The sequence below is a fragment of the Scyliorhinus torazame genome, chromosome 4 (assembly GCF_047496885.1).
Source record: "Scyliorhinus torazame isolate Kashiwa2021f chromosome 4, sScyTor2.1, whole genome shotgun sequence".
Lineage (NCBI taxonomy): Eukaryota > Metazoa > Chordata > Chondrichthyes > Carcharhiniformes > Scyliorhinidae > Scyliorhinus > Scyliorhinus torazame.
Window position 1 is genome coordinate 292,920,107 of NC_092710.1, and position 20,254 is coordinate 292,940,360.

Below are 20,254 nucleotides of genomic sequence, written 5' to 3' on the forward strand. Positions count from 1 at the left end.
TGGGGTTACAGGAATGGGGTGGGGGGGGGGGGGGGGGGGGGGGGAAGAGACTGGGCCTAGGGTAGGGTGCTCTTTCCGAGAGTCGGTGCAGATTCGATGGACCAAATGGCCTCCTTCTGCACTGTAGGAATTCTATGGTTTTATGGTTCTATATGTACCTGGCCTTTAAAAAAATTCCCAAACATTTTCCATGAAGAGAATGGTTGGAAAAGGTAGATCCACAAAGAAACACTTCAATAACTCTCCAGTGGTTCCAAAAGGAAGGAAAGCTTGCCCTTAAAAAAATTCCCAAATACTTTCCATGAAGACAATAATAATTATATTTATTATTGTTATATTAACACTGCAATGAAATTACTGCGAAAAGCCCCTAGTGGCCACACTCCTGCACCTGTTCGGGTACACTGAGGGAGAATTCAGAATGCCCAATTTACCTAACAAGCACGTCTTTCGGGACATGTGGGAAGAAACCGGAGCACCCGGAGGAAACCTACGCAGACATGGAGTTTTCTAAAAATAGTTAGAAAAGACAGATCCACAAAGAAAAACTTCAATAACTCTCCACACTTGATACATACAGCATGAATTTTATCAATATGTGCTAGTATGTAAGACACAACACATACTGTTTAAAGGAATAGCAAGAAACTTTCAACCTTACAGTAAATATATACTTACTTCTCATAGAGATGTCAATAGGATTTAAGCTGGAAGCATGCACTTTTATCATAACTTCATTGGGATAGTGTATAATTGGAAACATAGAATCCTTGGTAAAACGCAGCGAACTATTATTCCCATATCTATCAATCACCCAGGCTGGCATAACAGTCTGTCTACGTGAAGAAGTACTAATCTTGCTACAAATGACTTTCTCATACAAGTTTGCTCTGACTCTACCTAAAAGTCCACCCCCAATCTTCCTACCTGCTGGATGCAACATGGCGTTTGTGACTAAATAATGAAACTGCGGATATTACAAAGCACTCATTCAAAAGTGAACACTTGCATCAATACCAATAAAGTCGAACAGAAGGTTATTCCTGAATTGTACAATCCCTCGCAAACGTCTGAAGATCAAGCTCTTTAATTTAATACAGAGCCCGAAGAGCTCCAAGTGCAGTGTATTAAATGCAATCGCCTGCATGCAGCTCAATATTATTGTGCTGCAGCTTTTCTGAGATTCTCTCCCTAACCCTCACTCTCCTTCCAGAACCTGAGGTACCTCCCCTGAATCTCCAATCACCACCGACTTCCTGGCTGAGTGCCACCAATCAGCGGGCCTCTTGTTGCCGGGTGGCTGGGGAGCAACAACATGGCGGCGCCCAGGGGAGGCGGTTGCTGAAGATCAAACCGCGGCTGGAATCAAGCCTTCCGGATATTTATAAATAGCAACAGCTGGAAGATAACAATGTGGGGCTGGACCCTCCGAGAGGTAAGGGCTGGGGACGAGATGCGGGATTGTCATGGATTTGGAATCGTTTGTGTGTTTGGAAATCGGACGATGCGCCACAGAGACGAGACTGTCCGCAAGCTCGGTGTCACATCTGACCCTGGAATGAGTTTCCCCTCCACATGTTCCCACCGTCAGTAAGCACAGCCTCTTTCCATCTCCTGGTCAATATCATAAATTTGCCCCTGTCTCAACCAGGGTGGCCAAATGCCCCTTATTTTGCAGGATTGTCCTGTTATTGAACCAACTGTCCTGTGCCTCTTGCATCTTAAGATGCTGTTTTTCATGTGATTTGGGCCTTAAATCTTGTACCTGCACAGTATCTGATCTCTTGGTTTTTTTTTGCCCTCTCGTAGTGTTGATAGCACCCCACCCACTCTAATAGGCACCCATACCCGAGAGTCCCTTTTCTTTCTCTGCGACAGCCAGACAACCTGGTCTCAATTATTCTGTTGTTGCAATCCTCATCCATACCTTTTTTAATAATAATCTTTATTGTCACAAGTAGGCTTACATTAACATTGCAATGAAGTTACTGTGAAAAGGCCTGAGGCGTCACATTCCGGTGCCTGTTCGGGTACGCGGAGGGAGAATTCAGAATGCCCAATCCACCTAACAGCATGTCTTTCAGGACTTGTGGGAGAAAACCGGAGCGCCCGGAGGAAACCCACGCAGACACGGAGTACGTGCAGACTCCGCACAGACAGTGACCCAAGCCGGAATCGAACCTGGGACCCTGGAGCTGTGAAGCAACAGTGCTACCCACTGTGCTACCTTCCCCTCTAAATTCAACTGTTCCAGTTGACTTCTGGCTGGGCTCCCTACATTTGGGCAACATGGTAGCAGAGTGGTTAGCACAGTTGCTTCACAGCTCCAGGATCCCAGGTCCGGTTCCCGGCTTGGGTCACTGTCTGTGCGGAGTCTGCACGTTCTCCCTGAGTCTACGTGGGTTTCCTCCGGGTGCTCCGGTTTCCTCCCACAGTTCAAAGATGTGCAGATTAGGTGGATTGGCCATGTTAAATTGCCCTTAGGTTAGGTGGAGTTACTGGTTTACGGGGACAGGGTGGAGGTGAGCGCTTAAGTGGAGTGTTCTTTCCAAGAGCCGGTGCAGACCCGATGGGCCAAATGGCCTCCTTCTGCACTGTAAATTCTATCATACCCTCTTGGATCATCCAAACCTCAGTTGCCCATGTTTTAATTTGTGTCAAGTCTCACTCGCATATCACCCCTGTTCTCACTGATTTACATTGGCTGCTGGTAAAGCAGTACCTTATTTTAAATTCCTCATCTCTGTTTTCAAATCCCTCCAGAGCCTTTTTGGCCTTCCTTATATCTGGAATCTTCAGCGTCGCACCCTCAGAGATATTTTCCTAATATTGACTGGAAATTCCTTAGGGCTAAGGGTCTGGATGGTGAGCATTTAGTGAGGAATTGAAGTGTGTCCAAGAGGATTTTTGGAACAATATGTGGATAGTTTGACTAGAGAGGGGGTTATATTGGACCTCGTACTAGGGAACGAGCCCGGCCAGGTCATCAAATTTGAGTGGGTGAATATGTGGCCAACATTGACCACAATTCCATAAGCTCAGGTACTCATGGAAAAGGACGAGTGTTGTCCTAGGGTAAAGGTGCTAAATTGGGGGAAGGCAAACTACAACCAGATTAGGCAGGATTTGGATGCTGTTGTTTGGGAGAGGCTGTTTGAGTGTAAAACCACATCCACATGTGGTTGTCTTTTAAGGAGCACTTGATGGGAGTGCAGGACAGGCATGTGATGAAAAAAAGAAAGGACAGGAAAGGCAGGATTCGGGAACGATGGATGACCAGGGAAATTGAGAATCTTGTCAAAAATAAAAAAGATGCATATGTGAGGTACAAGCAACTAAAAACAGATAAAGCACTTGAGGAATACAAGGAAAGTAGAAAAAAGCTAAAGTAGGGAGTTAGGAGGTTAGGTGGATTGGCCATGCTAAATTGCCATTAGTGTCCAAAAAAGTTAAGTGGGGGTTACAGGGATAGGGTAGATACGTGTTCTTGAGTAGGGTGCTCTTTGTAAGGGCTGGTGCAGACTCGATGGGCCGAATGTCCTCCTTCTGCACTGTAAATTCTATATATAAAAAGGGTTCATGAAATGGCCTTGCAGACAGGATTAAGGAGAATCGCAAGGCATTTTATATGTATATTAGGAACAAGAGAGTAGCTCAAGAAAGAGTTGGTCCACTCAAGGTCAAAAGAGGGAAATTATGCGTAGAACCAGAGGAAGTTGGTGAGGTCCTTAATGAGTATTTTGCATTGGTATTCACAAAGGAGAGGCACACGTTGATTGGTGGTGTCCCAGAGGAATGTGTAAACACTTTAGAACAGGTCATTATTACAAGGGAGGAAGTGTTAGGTGTGTTAAAAAACATTAAGGTAGACCAATCCCCAGGACCAGATGGCATCTAGCCCAGATTACTGAGGGCGACAGGAGATGAAATTGCTGGGCCTCTGACAGAATCTTTGTGTCCTCATTGGCCACAGGTGAGATCCCAGAGAATTGGAGGATAGCCAATGTTGTACCGTTATTTAAGAAGGATTGCAAGGATAATCCGGGTAAGTATAGGCCAGTGAGTTTGACGTCAGTGGTAGTGAAATTGTTGGAAAATATTCTCAGAGATACGATCTATGCACATTTGGAAGTGAATGGTCTTATTAGCGACAGACAGCATGGTTTTGTACGAGGTAGGTCATGTCTCACTAATTTGATTGAACTTTTTGAGGAGGTGACAAAAATGATTGACGAGGGAAGGGCTGTGGATGTTGTCTACATGAACTTTAAAAAGCATTTGTTAAGGCCCCTCATGGCAGGCTGGTGCAAAAGATTAGATATGTAGTCAGGGGCGAACTAGCTGGATGAATCCAGAACTGGCTTGGCCATAGAAGACAGAGGGTAGCAGTGGAAGAGTGTTTTCCCGAATGGAGGTCTGTAACTAGTGGTGCTCCGCAGGGATCAGTTCTGGGACCTCTGCTCTTTGTAATATATATAAATGACTTGGGGAAAAAAACATGGCGGGTCTGATTAGTAAATTGCAGCTGATACTAAGATTGCAGGAGTTGAGGATAGTGATGAAGATTGTCAGAGAATATAACAGGATATAGCTGCAAAATTGGACAGAGAAATGGCAGATGGAATTTAACCTGGGCAAATGTGAGGTGATGCATTTTGGTAGATTCAATTCAGATGGGAGCTATAAAATAAATGGCAGAACCATCTGGAGCTTAGAGACACAGAGAGATCTGGGCATGCAGGTCCACAGATCCTTAAAAGTGGCAGCACAGGCTGAAATGGTGGTAAAGATAGCATATGGCGTGCTTGCCTTCATAGGCTGGGGTATCGAGTATAAAAGCTCAAAAATTATGTTACAATTATGTAGAACATTAGTTAGGCCATATTTGGAATACTGTGTTCATTTCTGGTCACCGCACTACCAGAAGGACGTGGAGGCTTTGGAGAGAGTATGGAAAGGGTTTACCAGGATGTTGCCTGGTATGGAGGGTATGAGCAATGAGGAGAGATTGAATAAACTGGGATTGCTCTCTCTAGTGAGACGGGGGCTGAGGGGCGACCTGATAGATGTTTATAAAATTATTAGGGGTATAGATAGGGTGAACAGTTGGAGGCTTTTTCCCAGGGCGGAAATGACAATTACAAGGGGGCACAAGTTCAAGGTGAGAGGAGAAAGGTTCAGTGGAGATGTGCGGGGTAAGTTTTTTTACAGAGGGTGGTGGTGGCCTGGAATGCACTGCCAAGTGAGGTGGTTGAGGCAGATACATTAGCAACCTTCAGTACTTATCTGGATAAGCACATGAACAGATGGGGTATAATAATAATATAATAATAATCAAGGTATAGAAGGATACAGGCGGTTGGTCTAGATAGGACACATGATCGGCGCAGGCTTGGAAGGCCGAAGGTTTCTGTGCTGTGCTCTTTGTTCTTTGTATATCTGCACTCATCTAATTATGGCCTCTTCCAACAACCCTATCTTTAATTACTCCACCATGGCTTGCACCTCCTACCTTTCTTTCTTTTAGACACTCCTTAAAACCTAACTCCAGAGAGCAGGGCCCAGGCAGCTGAAGAGCAAGTCAATGATGGGGTGAAAGGAGGCAGATGTAAAAGAGGCCAGACTCTTTCAAATAACTCAATTTCTTCAACCGAGGATTCCCACCCAGCTTGGTTGACAGGCTCCTCCACCATCTCCATGCACTTCTGCTCAGATCCCTTCCAGGAACCATGAAAGGACTCCTCTTGCCGTCACCTCCCACCTCACCAACCTCCATATTCAACAAATCATCTTCTGCTATTTTCACCAGGTCCTGCACGGTGCCACCACCAACCACATGTTCCCCTGCCCTCCCCTGACAGCATTCCGAAGGGACTGTTCCTTCCATGACAAGAGAAGTGGAACTTCTAGTCAAGAGGAAGAAGGAAGTTTACTGAAGGTTGAGGAAGCAAGGATCTGGCTCGTCTCCAGAGGGTTACAAGGTAGCCTGGAAGGAACTCAGGAATGGACTTAGGAGAGCTAGAAGGGGGCATGAAAAGGCCCTGGCGGCAAGGATGAGGGAAAACCCCCTAGGGGCTGGTTTAGCACAGTGGGCTAAATAGCTGACTTGTAAAGCAGACCAAGGCAGGCCAGCAGCATGGTTCAATTCCCATATCAGCCTCCCCGAACAGGCGCCAGAATGTGGCGACTAGAGGCTTTTCACAGTAACTTCATTTGAAGCCTATTTGTGACAAGCAATTTTTCATTTCATCCATTTCATTTTCATTTCATTTCAAGGCGTTCTACACTTATGTGAGAAATAAGAGGATGATCAGAGTGAGAGTAGGGCCGATCAGGGATAGTGGAGGGAGCTTGTGCCTGGAGTCTGAGGAGGTAGGGAGGCCCTAAATGAATATTTTACTTAAGTATTCACTTGAGAGAGGGACCCTTTTGCTTCTGAGAACAGTGTGAACCAGGTTAATAGGCTCGAACAGGTTGATACTAAGAAGGAGGATGTGCTGGAAATTTTGATAAACATCAGGATAGATAAGTGCCCTGGGCCAGACGGGATACCCAAGGAAGCAAGGGAGGAGATTGGTGTGCCATTGGCGATGATCTTTGCGTCCTCACTCTCCACTGGAGTAGTACCGGATGATTGGAGGGAGGCAAATGTTGTTCCCCTATTCAAGAAAGGGAATCGGTAAATCCCTGAGAATTACAGAGCAGTCAGTCTTATGTCTGTGGTGAGCAAAATACTGGAAAGGATCCTGAGAGATAGAATTTATGATTTATTGAAAAAACATAGTTTGATTAAAGTCAGCATGGCTTTATGAGGGGCAGGTCAAGCCTCACAAGCCTCACTGAATTCTTTTGAGGATGTGACGAGACACATTGATGAAAGTCGGGCAATGGATGTGGTGTATAAGGATTTCAGTAAGACATTTGATGAGGTTCCCCATGGAGGCTCATTCAGAAAGTCACGGGGCATGGGATACAGGGAAATTTGGCTGTCTGGATACAGAATTGGCTGGCTGAAAGAAGACAGTGAGTGGTAGTGGATGGAAAGTATTCCGCCTGGAGGTCGGTGACCAGTGGTGTCCTGCAGGAATCTGTTCTGGGACCTCTGCTCTTTGTGGTTTTTATAAATGACTTGGATGAGGAAGTGGAAGGGTGGGTTAATAAGTTTGCCAATGACACAAAGGTTGGTGGAGTTGTAGATAGTGTTGAGGATTGTTGCAGGTTACAACAGGGTATTGACAGGATGCAGAGCTGGGCTGAGACTCGGCAGATGGAGTTCAACCTAGTTAAATGTGCAGGGATTCATTTTGGAAGGTCGAATTTGAATGCTGAATACAGGGTTAAAGGCAGGATTCCTGGAAGTGTGGAGGAACAGAGGGATCTTGGGGTCCACGTACATAGATCCCTCAAAGTTGCCACCCAGATTGATAGGGTATTAGAGTTTAAGAGCCGTGAGGTTTTACTGCAGCTTTATAAAACCCTAGTTAGACCACACTTGGACTATTGTGTCCAGTTCTGGTCGCCTCATTAGAAGGATGGATTCTTTGGAGAGGGTGCAGAGGAGATTTACCAGGTTGCTCCCTGGACTGGAGGGCATGTCTTATGAAGAAAGGTTGAAAGAGCTAGGGATTTTCTCACTGGAGAGAAGAAGGAAGAGAGGTGACTTTATAGAGATGTACAAGGTGATGAGAGGCATGGGTAGAGTGGATAGCCAGAGATTTTTCCCCAAGGCGGAAATGGCTGTCACAAACGCACATAACCTTAAGGTGATTGGAAGAAAGTATAGCTGAGATGTCAGAGGTTTTTTTTCACAAGAGTGGTGGGTGCATGGAATGCACTGCCAGTGGAGATGGTGGATCAGAGTCATTAGAAACATTTAAGTGACTCTTGGGCAGGCACGTGAACAGCAGTAAATTGAAGGGGTGTAGGTTTGGTTGATCTTAGATTAGGATAAATGGTCGGCACATCGTGGGCCGAAGGGCCTACACTGTGCTGTATTGTTCTATGCTCTATCCTCAGTACACCTCTCCCTTCCCTGCACTACCTTTCCATGCAAGCACAGGAGATGTAACACCTATCCTTCATTGCCTCCCTTCTCACCAGCCAGGGCCCCAAATAGTGATTCCCTTGCAGTGATTCGGCTGCAGTGTTTCAGGTTGCTCAGGGCAGCACGGTAGTATAGTGGTTAGCACAATTGCTTCACAGCTCCAGGGTCCCAGGTTCGATTCCTGGCTTGGGTCACTGTCTGTGCGGAGCCTGCACGTTCTCCCCGTGTGTGCGTGGGTTTCCTCCGGGTGCTCCGGTTTCCTCCCACGGTCAAAAGATGTGCAGGTTAGGTGGATTGGCCATGATAAATTGCCCTTGGTGTCCAAAATTGCCCTTAGTATTGGGTGGGGTTACTGGGTTGTGGGGATAGGATGGAGGTGTTGACCTTGGGTAGGGTGCTCTTTCCAAGAGCAGACTCAATGGGCCGAATGGCCTCCTTCTGCACTGTAACTTCTATGAAACTGGTGTAACAGAGCCTCATCTTACGATTGGGCATGTTACAGCCTACTGGACTTAACATTGAGTTCAACAACTTCAGACTGTGAACTCTCTCCTCCACCTTTACCCCATTTTTATATATATCAATTTATTTTCATTTCTTCCAGTGATATGTTTTTCTCTTATCACTGACCCCCCCCTCCTCCACTCCACCTGAGCCATTTCTTCCCTGTACCTAGTTTCTCTTTGACACACTGTTCACCTTTGTTCTGCCATTCACACATCATTATGATTCAATGATCCAATTCAGCCACTAATTCCATTTCGTTCAGATCATCTTTAATATCTGTGATAAAATGAATAAACTCCAATTTCAGAATAAAGTTAATTGTGGAATGAGGGCGTCTTAGTTTTACCTGAAAACTAGAATTCCTAACACAAGATGATCGGCGCATAAGTACTTTTTGAGTTAAAACGATTAATGATGTGGCAATGCCGACGTTGGACCGGGGTGGGCACAGTAAGAAGTCTTACAACACCAGGTTAACGTCCAACAGGTTTATTTGGAGTCACTAGCTTTCGGAGCAATGAAGGAGCTACGCTCCGAAAGTTAGTGATTCCAAATAAACCTGTTGGACTTTAACCTGGTGTTGGAAAACCATTAATGTCAGTGGAGCTAATGATTGGGCTTTTAGATTTGTGATCCATGTAGATTTCTGATTTTAGATGTTCTGGTACTTTACTAAGAACATAATAGAGAGAGGACAGAATTATAACCAAGGGTTTTTTTCAGTGATGGCAAAAGTTTTGTGAAACAAATCGACAACTCTGCTGCATTCTAATGCCAGGGCTATCTTTTTTTAGGCAAATGGACTGGTAAAGCATGAGTATAACAGATTGTGTGAGCTCAGAATCTGATCCAAGGGCTGGGAAGTATTGCTGGACTTAACTGTTTAAGCTGATTGTTTTTGAAGAAATACAAAACTAACTCCCTGGGAATTGAGGATGTGTTAACATTCTGTACATTTCATAGATTATCATAGAATTTAGCTGATTGTTTTTGAAGAAATACAAAACTAACTCCCTGGGAATTGAGGATGTGTTAACATTCTGTACATTTCATAGATTATCATAGAATTTACAGTGCAGAAGGAGGCCTTACAGTGCATTGTGATGGCCGTTGACATGGAAGCAGTCAATTATCAAAAAAGTGCAATTTCTCTGAAATGTCTGTGGAATCTGCAATTTGTTTTTGAGACGAATTTTAAGAGTTTGTCAAGGGATTAATTAAATTTTCTTGAGTAACAAGAAATACAGTTCCATGTGACCTGACAACCCTTGATCTGGAAGAAGTACCAATTGGTAAAAGGTGACATATGAAAGCTGTGTGGCCAGACAGAAAGGAGAGCTGCAGCAAAGGGAGACCAGAGAAGGCACATTTAGAAGTAGCTTTTTTAAAAATTCATTTAAGGGATGTGGGTGTCACTGGTTAGGCCAGCATTTATTGCTCATCCCTACTTGCCATTGAGAAGGTGGTGGTGAGCTGCCTTCTTGAGCCACTGCAGTTCCTGAGGTGTAGGTACTGTGCTGTTAAAATGGGATTTCCAGGATGTTGCCCCAGCGACAGTGAAGGAACAGCGATATATCTCCAAGTTGGGGTGGTGAGTGACTTGGAGGGAAACCTGCAGGTGGTAGGGTTCCCAGGTGTTTGCTGCTTTGTCCTTTTAGATGGTAGTGGTTGTGGATTTGGAAGTTGCTGCCTCCGGAATCTTGGCCAGTTACTGCAGTGCATCTTGTAGCTGGTGCACATGGCTATCACTGTTCGTCGGTGGTGAATTTTTGTGGAAGGGGTTGCAATCTAGTGGGCTGCTTTGTCCTGATGTCGAGCTTCTTGACTGTTGTTGGAGCTGCACTAATTCAGGCAAGTGGAGAGTATTCCATTACACTTCTAACGTTTGCCTTGTAGATGGTGGACAGGCTTCGGAGCGTCAGGGACGTGAGTTACTCACCATAGGATTCATAAGAACATAAGAACTAGGAGCAGGAGTAGGCCATCTGGCCCTTCGAGCCTGCTTCACCATTCAATAAGATCATGCCTGATCTTTTGTGGACTCAGCTCCACTTTCCGGCCCTAACACCATAACCCTTAATCCCTTTATTCTTCAAAAAACGATCAATTTTTATCTTAAAAACATTTAATGAAGGAGCCTCAACTGCTTCACTGGGCAAGGAATTCCATAGATTCACAACCTTTTGGGTGAAGAAGTTCCTCCTAAACTCAGTCCTAAATCTACTTTCCCTTATTTTGAGGCTATGCCCCCTAGTTCTGCTTTTACCCGCCAGTGGAAACAACCTGCCCGCATCTATCCTATCTATTCCCTTCATAATTTTATATGTTTCTATAAGATCCCCCCTCATCCTTCTAAATTCCAACGAGTACAGTCCCAGTCTACTCAACCTCTCCTCGTAATCCAACCCCTTCAGCTCTGGGATTAACCTAGTGAATCTCCTCTGCACACCCTCCAGTGCCAGTACGTCCTTTCTCAAGTAAGGAGACCAAAACTGAACACAATACTCCAGGTGTGGCCTCACTAACACCTTATACAATTGCAGCATAACCTCCCTAGTCTTAAACTCCATCCCTCTAGCAATGAAGGACAACATTCCATTTGCCTTCTTAATCACCTGTTGTACCTGTAAACCAACTTTTTGCGACTCATGCACTAGCACACCCAGGTCTCTCTGCACAGCAGCATGTTTTAATATTTAATCATTTAAATAATAATCCCTTTTGCTGTTATTCCTACTAAAATGGATAATCTCACATTTGTCAACATTGTATTCCATCTGCCAGACCCTAGCCCATTCACGTAGCCTATCCAAATCCCTCTGCAGACTTCCAGTATCCTCTGCACTTTTTGCTTTACCACTTATCTTAGTGTCGTCTGCAAAACTGGACACATTGCCCTTGGTCCCCAACTCCAAATCATCTATGTAAATTGTGAACAGTTGTGGGCCCAACAGTGATCCCTGAGGGACACCACTAGCTACTGATTGCCAACCAGAGAAACACCCATTAATCTCCACTCTTTGCTTTCTATTAATTAATCAATCCTCTATCCATGCTACTACTTTCCCCTTAATGCCATGCATCTTTATCTTATGCAGTAACCTTTTGTGTGGCACCTTGTCAAAGGCTTTCTGGAAATCCAGATATACCACATCCATTGGCTCCCCGTTATCTACCGCACTGTTAATGTCCTCAAAAAATTCCACTAAATTAGTGAGGCACGACCTGCCCTTTATGAACCCATGCTGCATCTGCTCAATGGGACAATTTCCATCCAGATGCCTTGCTATTTCTTCCTTGATGATAGATTCCAGCATCTTCCCTACTACCGAAGTTAAGCTCACTGGCCTATAATTACCCGCTTTCTGCCTACCTCCTTTTTTAAACAGTGGTGTCATGTTTGCTAATTTCCAATCCGCCGGGACCACCCCAGAGTCTAGTGAATTTTGGCAAATTATCGCTAGTGCATTTGCAATTTCCCTAGCCATCTCTTTTAGCACTCTGGGATGCATTCCATCAGGTCCAGGAGACTTGTCTACCTTTAGCCCCATTAGCTTGCCCATCAATACCTCCTTGGTGATAACAATCCTCTCAAGGTCCTCATCTGTCATAGCCTAATTTCCATCAGTCACTGGCATGTTATTTGTGTCTTCCACTGTGAAGACCGACCCAAAAAACCTGTTCAGTTCCTTAGCCATTTCCTCATCTCCCATTATTAAATCTCCCTTCTCATCCTCTAAAGGACCAATATTTACCTTAGCCATTCTTTTCCGTTTTATATATTTGTAGAAACTTTTACTATCTGTTTTTATATTCTGAGCAGGTTTACTCTCATAATCTATCTTACTCTTCTTTGTAGCTTTTTTAGTAGCTTTCTGTTGCCACCAAAAGATTTCCCAGTCCTTTAGTCTCCCACTGATCTTTGCTACTTTGTATGTTTTTTCCTTCAATTTGATACTCTCCCTTATTTCCTTAGATATCCACGGTCGATTTTCCCTCTTTTTACCGTCCTTCCTTTTTGTTGGTATTTGCTGAGCACTGTGAAAAATCACTTGGAAGGTTCTCCACTGGTCCTCAACTGTTTCACCGTGAAGTCTTTGCTCCCAGTCTACCTTAGCTAGTTCTTCTCTCATCCCATTGTAATCTCCTTTGTTTAAGCACAAAACACTAGTGCTTGATTTTACCTTCTCACCCTCCATCTGTATTTTAAATTCCACCATATTGTGATCGCTCCTACCGAGAGGATCCCTAACTATGAGATCATGAATCAATCCTGTCTCATTACACAGGACCAGATCTAGGACCGCTTGTTCCCTCGTAGGTTCCATGACATACTGTTCTAGGAAACTATCGTGGATACATTCTATAAACTCCTCCTCAAGGCTGCCTTGACCGACCTGGTTAAACCAATCGACATGTAGATTAAAATCCCCCATGATAACTGCTGTACCATTTCTACATGCATCAGTTATTTCTTTGTTTATTGCCTGCCCCACCATAATGTTACTATTTGGTGGCCGAAAGACTACTCCTATCAGTGACTTTTCCGCCTTACTATTCCTGATTTCCACCCAAATGGATTCAACCTTATTCTCCATAGCACCGATGTCATCCCTTACTGTTGCCCGGCTGTCATCCTTAAATAACAGAGCTACACCACCTCCCTTACCATCCACTCTGTCCTTCCGAATAGTTTGATACCCTCGGATATTTAACTCCCAGTCGTGACCATCCTTTAACCATGTTTCAGTAATGGCCACTAAATCATAGTCATTCACAATGATTTGCGCCATCAACTCATTTTCCTTATTCCGAATACTACGAGCATTCAGGTAAAGCACACTTATGTTGGCTTTTTTACCTCTGTTCTGAATCTTAACACCTCGATCAGTAACCTCTCCTAAGTTATATTTCCTCTTAACCTTTCTCCTAATTTTCCTTGTCGTTGAACCCATATCTTCATGTAACAACCTGCTGTGTCGCTTACCATTAATGTTTTCACTTCCCGTTTTATTCCTTTTAGTATTCCTGGTCCTATTCACTGAGCTCCCCTCAGTCACTGTACCTTGTACTGTCCCCCTTTTTGATTTTTGACTATGGCTTCTCTGCCTTACACTTTCCCCCTTACTGCCTTTTGTTTCTGTCCCTGTTTTACTACCTTCCAACTTCCTGCATCGGTTCCCATCCCCCTGCCACATTAGTTTAAACTCTCCCCAACAGCTCTAGCAACATCGGTTCCAGTCCTGCACAGGTGCAGACCGTCCGGTTTGTACTGGTCCCACCTCCCCCAGAATCGGTTCCAATGTCCCAGGAATTTGAATCCCTCCCTCTTGCACCATCTCTCGAGCCACGCATTCATCCTATCTATCCTGACATTCCTACTCTGACTAGCCCGTGGCACTGGTAGCAATCCTGAGATTACTACCTTTGAGGTCCTACTTTTTAGTTTAACTCCTAACTCCCTAAATTCAGCTTGTAGGACCTCATCCCATTTTTTACCTATATCGTTGGTGCTTATGTGCACCATGACAGCTGGCTGTTCACCCCCCCCCCCCCCAGAATGTCTTGCAACCGCTCCGAGACATCCTTGACCCTTGCACCAGGGAGGCAACATACCATCCTGGAGTCTCGATTGCGTCCGCAGAACCGCCTGTCTATTCCCCTTACAATTGAGTCCCCTATCACTATAGCCCTGCCATTCTTCTTCCTGCCCAGCTGCACAGCAGAGCCAGCCATGGTGCCATGAACCTGGCTGCTGCTGCCTTCCCCTGGTGAGCCATCTCCCTCAACATTATCCAAAGTGGTATATCTGTTTTGCAGGGAGATGGCCGCAGAGGACACCTGCACTGCCTTCATAGAACATAGAACGATGCAGCGCAGTACAGGCCCTTCGGCCCACGATGTTGCATCGACATGGGAACTCAAAAAACAAAAGCCATCTAACCTACACTATGCCATTATCATCCATATGCTTATCCAATAAACTTTTAAATGCCCTCAATGTTGGCGAGTTCACTACTGTTGCAGGTAGGGCATTCCACGGCCTCACCACTCTTTGCGTAAAGAACCTACCTCTGACCTCTGTCCTATATCAATTACCCCTCAGTTTAAGGCTATGTCCCCTCGTGCTAGCCATTTCCATCCGCGGAAGAAGGCTCTCACTGTCCACCCTATCTAACCCCCTGATCATTTTGTGTGCCTCTATTAAGTCTCCTCTTAACCTTCTTCTCTCTAACGAAAACAACCTCAAGTCCATCAGCCTTTCCTCATAAGATTTTCCCTCCATACCAGGCAACATCCTGGTAAATCTCCTCTGCACCCGCTCCAAAGCTTCCACGTCCTTCCTATAATGAGGTGACCAGAACTGTACGCAATACTCCAAATGCGGCTGTAACAGAGTTTTGTACAGCTGCAACATGACTCCTGACTCCGGAACTCAATCCCTCTACCAATAAAGGCCAACACTCCATAGGCCTTCTTCACAACCCTATCAACCTGGGTGGCAACTTTCAGGGATCTATGTACATGGACACCTAGATCCCTCTGTTCATCCACACTTCGAAGAACTTTACCATTAGCCAAATATTCCGCATTCCTGTTATTCCTTCCAAAGTTAATCACCTCACACTTCTCTACTTTAAACTACATTTGCCACCTCTCAGCCCAGCTCTGCAGCTTATCTATGTCCCTCTGTAACCTGCAACATCCTTCCGCACTGTCGACAACACCACCGACTTTAGTGTCGTCTGCAAATTTACTCACCCACCATTCTGCGCCCTCCTGTAGGTCATTTATAAAAATGACAAACAGCAACGGCCCCAGAACAGATCCTTGTGGTACGCCACTTGTAACTGAACTCCATTCTGAACATTTCCCATCAACCACCCCCCCTCTGTCTTCTTTCAGCTAGCCAATTTCTGATCCACATCTCTAAATCACCCTCAATCCCCAGCCTCCGTATTTTCTGCAATAGTCTACCATGGGGAACCTTATCAAACGCTTTATTGAAATCCATATACACCACATCAACTGCTCTACCCTCGTCTACCTGTTCCGTCACCGTCTCAAAGAACTCGATAATGTTTGTGAGGTATGACCTACCCTTCACAAAGCCATGCTGACTATCCCTAATCATATTATTACTATCTAGATGATTATAAATCTTGTCTCTTATAATCCCCTCCAAGACTTTACCCACTACAGACGTGAGGCTCACCGGTCTATAGTTGCCGGGGTTGTCTCTACTCCCCTTTTTGAACAAAGGGACCACATTTGCTATCCTCCAGTCCTCTGGCACTATTCCTGTAGCCAATGATGACATAAAAATCAAAGCCAAAGGCTCAGCAATCTCTTCCCTGGCTTCCCAGAGAATCCTAGGATAAATCCCATCAGGCCCCGGGGACTTATCTATTTTCAGCCTATCCAGAATTGCCAACACCTCTTCCCTACGTACCTCAGTGCCATCTATTCTAATAGCCTGGGTCTCAGCATTCTCCTCCACAACATTCTCTTTTTCCTGAGTGAATACTGACGAACAATATTCATTTAGTAACTCGCCTATCTCTTTCGACTCCACACACAACTTCCCATTCCTGTCCTTGACTGGCCCTACTCTTACCCTATTCATTCTTTTATTCCTGACATACCTATAGAAAGCTTTTGGGCTTTCCTTGATCCTACCTGCCAAATACTTCTCATGTCCCCTCCTTGCTCATCTTAGCTCTCTCTTTAGATCCTTCCTCGCTACTTTGTAACTATCAAGCGCCCCAACTGAAACTTCACACCTCATCTTCACATAGGCCTCCTTCTTCCTCTTAACAAGAGATTCCACTTCTTTGGTAAACCACGGTTCCCTCGCTCTACGCCTTCCTCCCTGCCTGACCGGTACGTACTTATCAAGAACACGCAGTAGCTGTTCCTTGAACAAGCTCCACATATCCAGTGTGCCCAACACTTGCAGCCTACTTCTCCAACCTATCCCCCCCAAGTCATGTCTAATGGCATCATAATTGCCCTTCCCCCAGCTATAACTCTTGCCCTGCGGGGTATACTTATCCCTTTCCATCACTAACGTAAACGTCACCGAATTGTGGTCACTGTCCCCAAAGTGCTCACCTACCTCCAAATCTAACACCTGGCCTGGTTCATTACCCAAAACCAAATCCAACGTGGCCTCGCCTCTTGTTGGCCTGTCAACATATTGTGTCAGGAAACCCTCCTGCACACACTGTACAAAAAACGACCCATCTAATGTACTCGAACTATATCTTTTCCAGTCAATATTTGGAAAGTTAAAGTCTCCCATAATAACTACCCTGTTACTTTCGCTCTGATCCAGAATCATCTTCGCCATCCTTTCCTCTACATCCCTAGAACTATTTGGAGGCCTATAGAAAACTCCCAACAGGGTGACCTCTCCTTTCCTGTTTCTAACTTCAGCCCATACTACCTCGGAAGAAGAGTCCCCGTCTAGCATCCTTTCCGCCACCGTAATACTGTTCTTGACTAGCAGCGCCACACCTCCCCCTCTTTTGCATCCTTCTCTGAGCTTACTAGAGAAGTAACAGAAAAGAAGAACAGAAACGGAACCAGGTAAGTGTTTTTAAAGCAAAAACTTACCTCCCAGAAGGCCCCTGCGCACCGCTCCCGCCGAAATTCAACGGGCTGCTCCTGCAAAGGTAAGGGTTTTTAAAGCAAAAACTTACCTCCCAGAAGGCCCCTGCGCACCGCTCCCGCCGAAATTCCTACTCTTGCTCTGTCTTTTGGTCACCCATTTTCTATCTTCCCTCAGTACCTTTCACCTGCGGTGTGACCAACTCGCTAAATGTGCTATTCATGACGTCCTCAGCATCACGGACGCTCCAAAGTGAGTCCATCCACAGCTCCAGAGCCGTCAAGCGGTCGAACAGGAGCTGCAACTGGACACACTTCTTGCACGTGAAGGAGCCAGGGACAGTGGACGAGTCCCTGAACTCCCACATCACACATGAGGAGCATGACACGGGTCTGAGATCTCCTGCCATGTCTTAAACCTTTGGTTAACTTCAACAACTACAATTTCCCCCCCCCCCCCCAAAAAAACCGAAGGAAAAATAAATAAATATACCAATGAAAAAGAAAACAGAAAAACCACTTACCAGTCACTTACCAGGGATAAAAAGCACTTCCTCCCCACCCAGCTTAGAATTTCCACCTAGATTCAAATTCCCAAACTCACTCTTTGCTGGCTCACTCTGGCTCACTGGGAGAACTCACAGGGAGTGAGTTTACAAGTTGCTCTTTTTAAATTTGCCTCCCCACCTGCTTTTAGATCAAGGTAGATTTAAAATGACTGACACTTAACTGCCAGCCAGTTATGTGAGTGGGTGGGGCAGCCCTTGGTAACTTGCACTGCACAATTCTAGATTAATTTAAATTAATTTAAACTCCTGAAATTTAAAAGGAGCTGCCTTACTGATTTGATTTGATTCAATTCCCACCTAGATTCAAATTCCCAAACTCACTCTTTGCTGTCTCACTCTGGCTGTGTCTTCTCTGGCTCACTGGGAGAACTCACTGGATTCCTAGTCTCTAACCTGTTTTTGCAGTCTTAATATGGCTTGTCCAGTTCAGTTTCTGGTCAATGGTAACCCCAGGATGTTGGTAGTGGGGGAATCAGTGATGGTAATGCCATTGAATGTCATGGGGAGATGGTTAGATTCTCTCTTGTTGGAGATGGCCATTGCCTGGTACGTGTGTGGCTCGAATGTTACTTGCCACTTCCCAGTTCAGGATATTGTCCAGATTTTTCTACATTTGGACAGGGATTGTTTCAGAATCTGAGGAGTTGTGAATGGTGCTAAACATAGTGCTGCCATCTGCAAACATCCCCATTTCTGGCCTATGATGGAAGGGAGGTCATTGATGAAGCAGCTGGAGATAGTTGGGCCTGACTACCCTGAGGAATTTCTGCAGTGATGTCCTGGAGCTGAGATGATTGACCTCCAACCACCACAACCATCTTCCTTTGTGCCAGGTCTGACTGCAAACAGTGGAGAGTTTACCCCCGATTCCAGTTAACTCCAATTTAGCTAGGGCTCCTTGATGCCACATTTGGTAAAATGCTGCCTTGATGTCAAGAGAAGTAACTCTCCCCTCACCTCTAGCATTCAGCTCTTTTGAACTAAGGCTGTAATGAGGTCAGGAGCTGAGTGACCCTGGTGTAACGCAAACAAGAGTGTCCGTGAGCAGGTTATTGCTGAGTAAGTGCCGCTTGATAGCACTCCTTCTGTCACTTTATTGATGATTAAGAGTAGACTGATGGGGTGGTAATTGTCCGGGATGGACATAACCTGGGCACTTTTTCCACATTGCTGGTTAGATGCCAATGTTGGAGCTGGTCTGGAACAGCTTGGCGAAGGGCACAGCTAGTTCTGGAGAACACGTCTTCAGTACTATTGTCAGAATGTTGTCAGGGCCTAAATAATATCCAGTGCCTTCAACCATTTCTTGATATCACGTGGAGTGAATTGAATTGGCTGAAGACTGACATCTGTGATGCTGGGGACCTCTGTTGGAGACCGAGATGCATCATCCACTTGGCATTTCTGGCTGAAGATTGTTGCGAATGCTTCAGTGTTAACTTTTGCTCTGATGCGCTGGGCTCCTCCATTATTGAAGATGGGGGTAGTTGTGGAGTCTCCTCCTCCACTGAGTTTTTTAATTGTCCCCCACCATTCATGACTGGATGTGACAAAACTACAAAGCTTGGACTATTGACTGCAATTGCTTAATTCTATTCATCACATGCTGCTTATGCTGTTTGGCCCAAGAAGTCCTGTGTTATATTTTCACCCGGTTGACACCTTATTTTTCAGAATGCCTGGTGCTGCTTCTGGCATGTTCTCCGACACTCTTCATTGAACCTGGCTTGGTGGTAATGGTGGCGTGGAGGATATGCCGGGCCATGAGTTTACAGATTGTGGTTGAGCATGGATGCCCAATCTTGAGTTGCTAAGTTTCTGACCCATTTAGCACGGTGGTAGCGCCACACAACATGATGGAGGGTATCCTCAATGTGAAGATGGGATTTCATCTCCACGAGGACGGTGCAGTGGTCCATTCATCCCTCTAGTTGGTCGCCTCACCACATGCTGCAGACCCAGTCTAGCAGCTATGTCCTTTAGGACTCGGTCAGCTCAGTCTGCACTGGTGATACCGAGCCACTCTTGGTGATGGCATTGAAGTCTCCTACCCAGAGTACATTCTGCGACCTTCTCACCCTCCGTGCTTCCTCTGGGGCATGTTCAACATGGAGGAATACTGATTCATCAGCTGAGTTGGGACTGTATATGGTAATCAGCAGGAAATTTCCTTACCTTTATCTGACCTGATGCCTGGAGTTCCTGAGTTCCAGAGTCAATATAGAGGACTCCTAGGCAACACCCTCCCATATACCACTGTGCTGCCACCTCTGCTGGGTCTGTCCTGCCAGTGAGATGGGACTTACCCAGGAATGGTGATAGTGGTGTCTGGGACATTCTCTGTAAGGTATGATTCTGTGAGTATGACTATGTCAGGCTGCTTCTTGACTCGTCTGGGAAAGCTCTCCTAATTTTGGCACAGGTCCCCAGATGGAAGTAAGGAGGACTTTGCAGGGCCGACACGGCTGAGTTTGCTGTTGTCATTTCTGGTGTTTTGGTCGATGCCGGCTGGTCCATCTGG

At 45.5% G+C, this 20,254-nt stretch overlaps 2 protein-coding genes across 5 annotated transcripts in view; one reads left to right on the forward strand and one right to left on the reverse strand.

The window, feature by feature from the left end:
* The window catches only part of rtn4ip1 (reticulon 4 interacting protein 1), a 98,240-nt gene extending 97,017 nt beyond the window's left edge, over positions 1 to 1,223 (reverse strand). For 2 of the 3 annotated variants that reach the window (XM_072499923.1, XM_072499924.1), the window contains exon 1: positions 679 to 1,176. In XM_072499923.1, the coding sequence (XP_072356024.1) occupies positions 679 to 943 (265 nt within the window). In that variant the 5' untranslated portion in view covers positions 944 to 1,176. Of the gene's footprint in view, positions 1 to 678 lie in introns of all 3 variants that reach the window. The other variant, XM_072499925.1, reaches the window with a different exon arrangement.
* Positions 1,224 to 1,262: 39 nt separating this feature from the next.
* The window catches only part of qrsl1 (glutaminyl-tRNA amidotransferase subunit QRSL1), an 86,468-nt gene continuing 67,476 nt past the window's right edge, over positions 1,263 to 20,254 (forward strand). The window contains exon 1 of one of the 2 annotated variants that reach the window (XM_072499920.1): positions 1,263 to 1,435. Coding sequence is in view for 1 of the 2 variants with exons in the window: in XM_072499921.1 (XP_072356022.1) it covers positions 1,412 to 1,435 (24 nt within the window). In the remaining variant the exon portion in view is untranslated. The remainder of the gene's footprint in view (positions 1,436 to 20,254) is intronic. The other variant, XM_072499921.1, reaches the window with a different exon arrangement.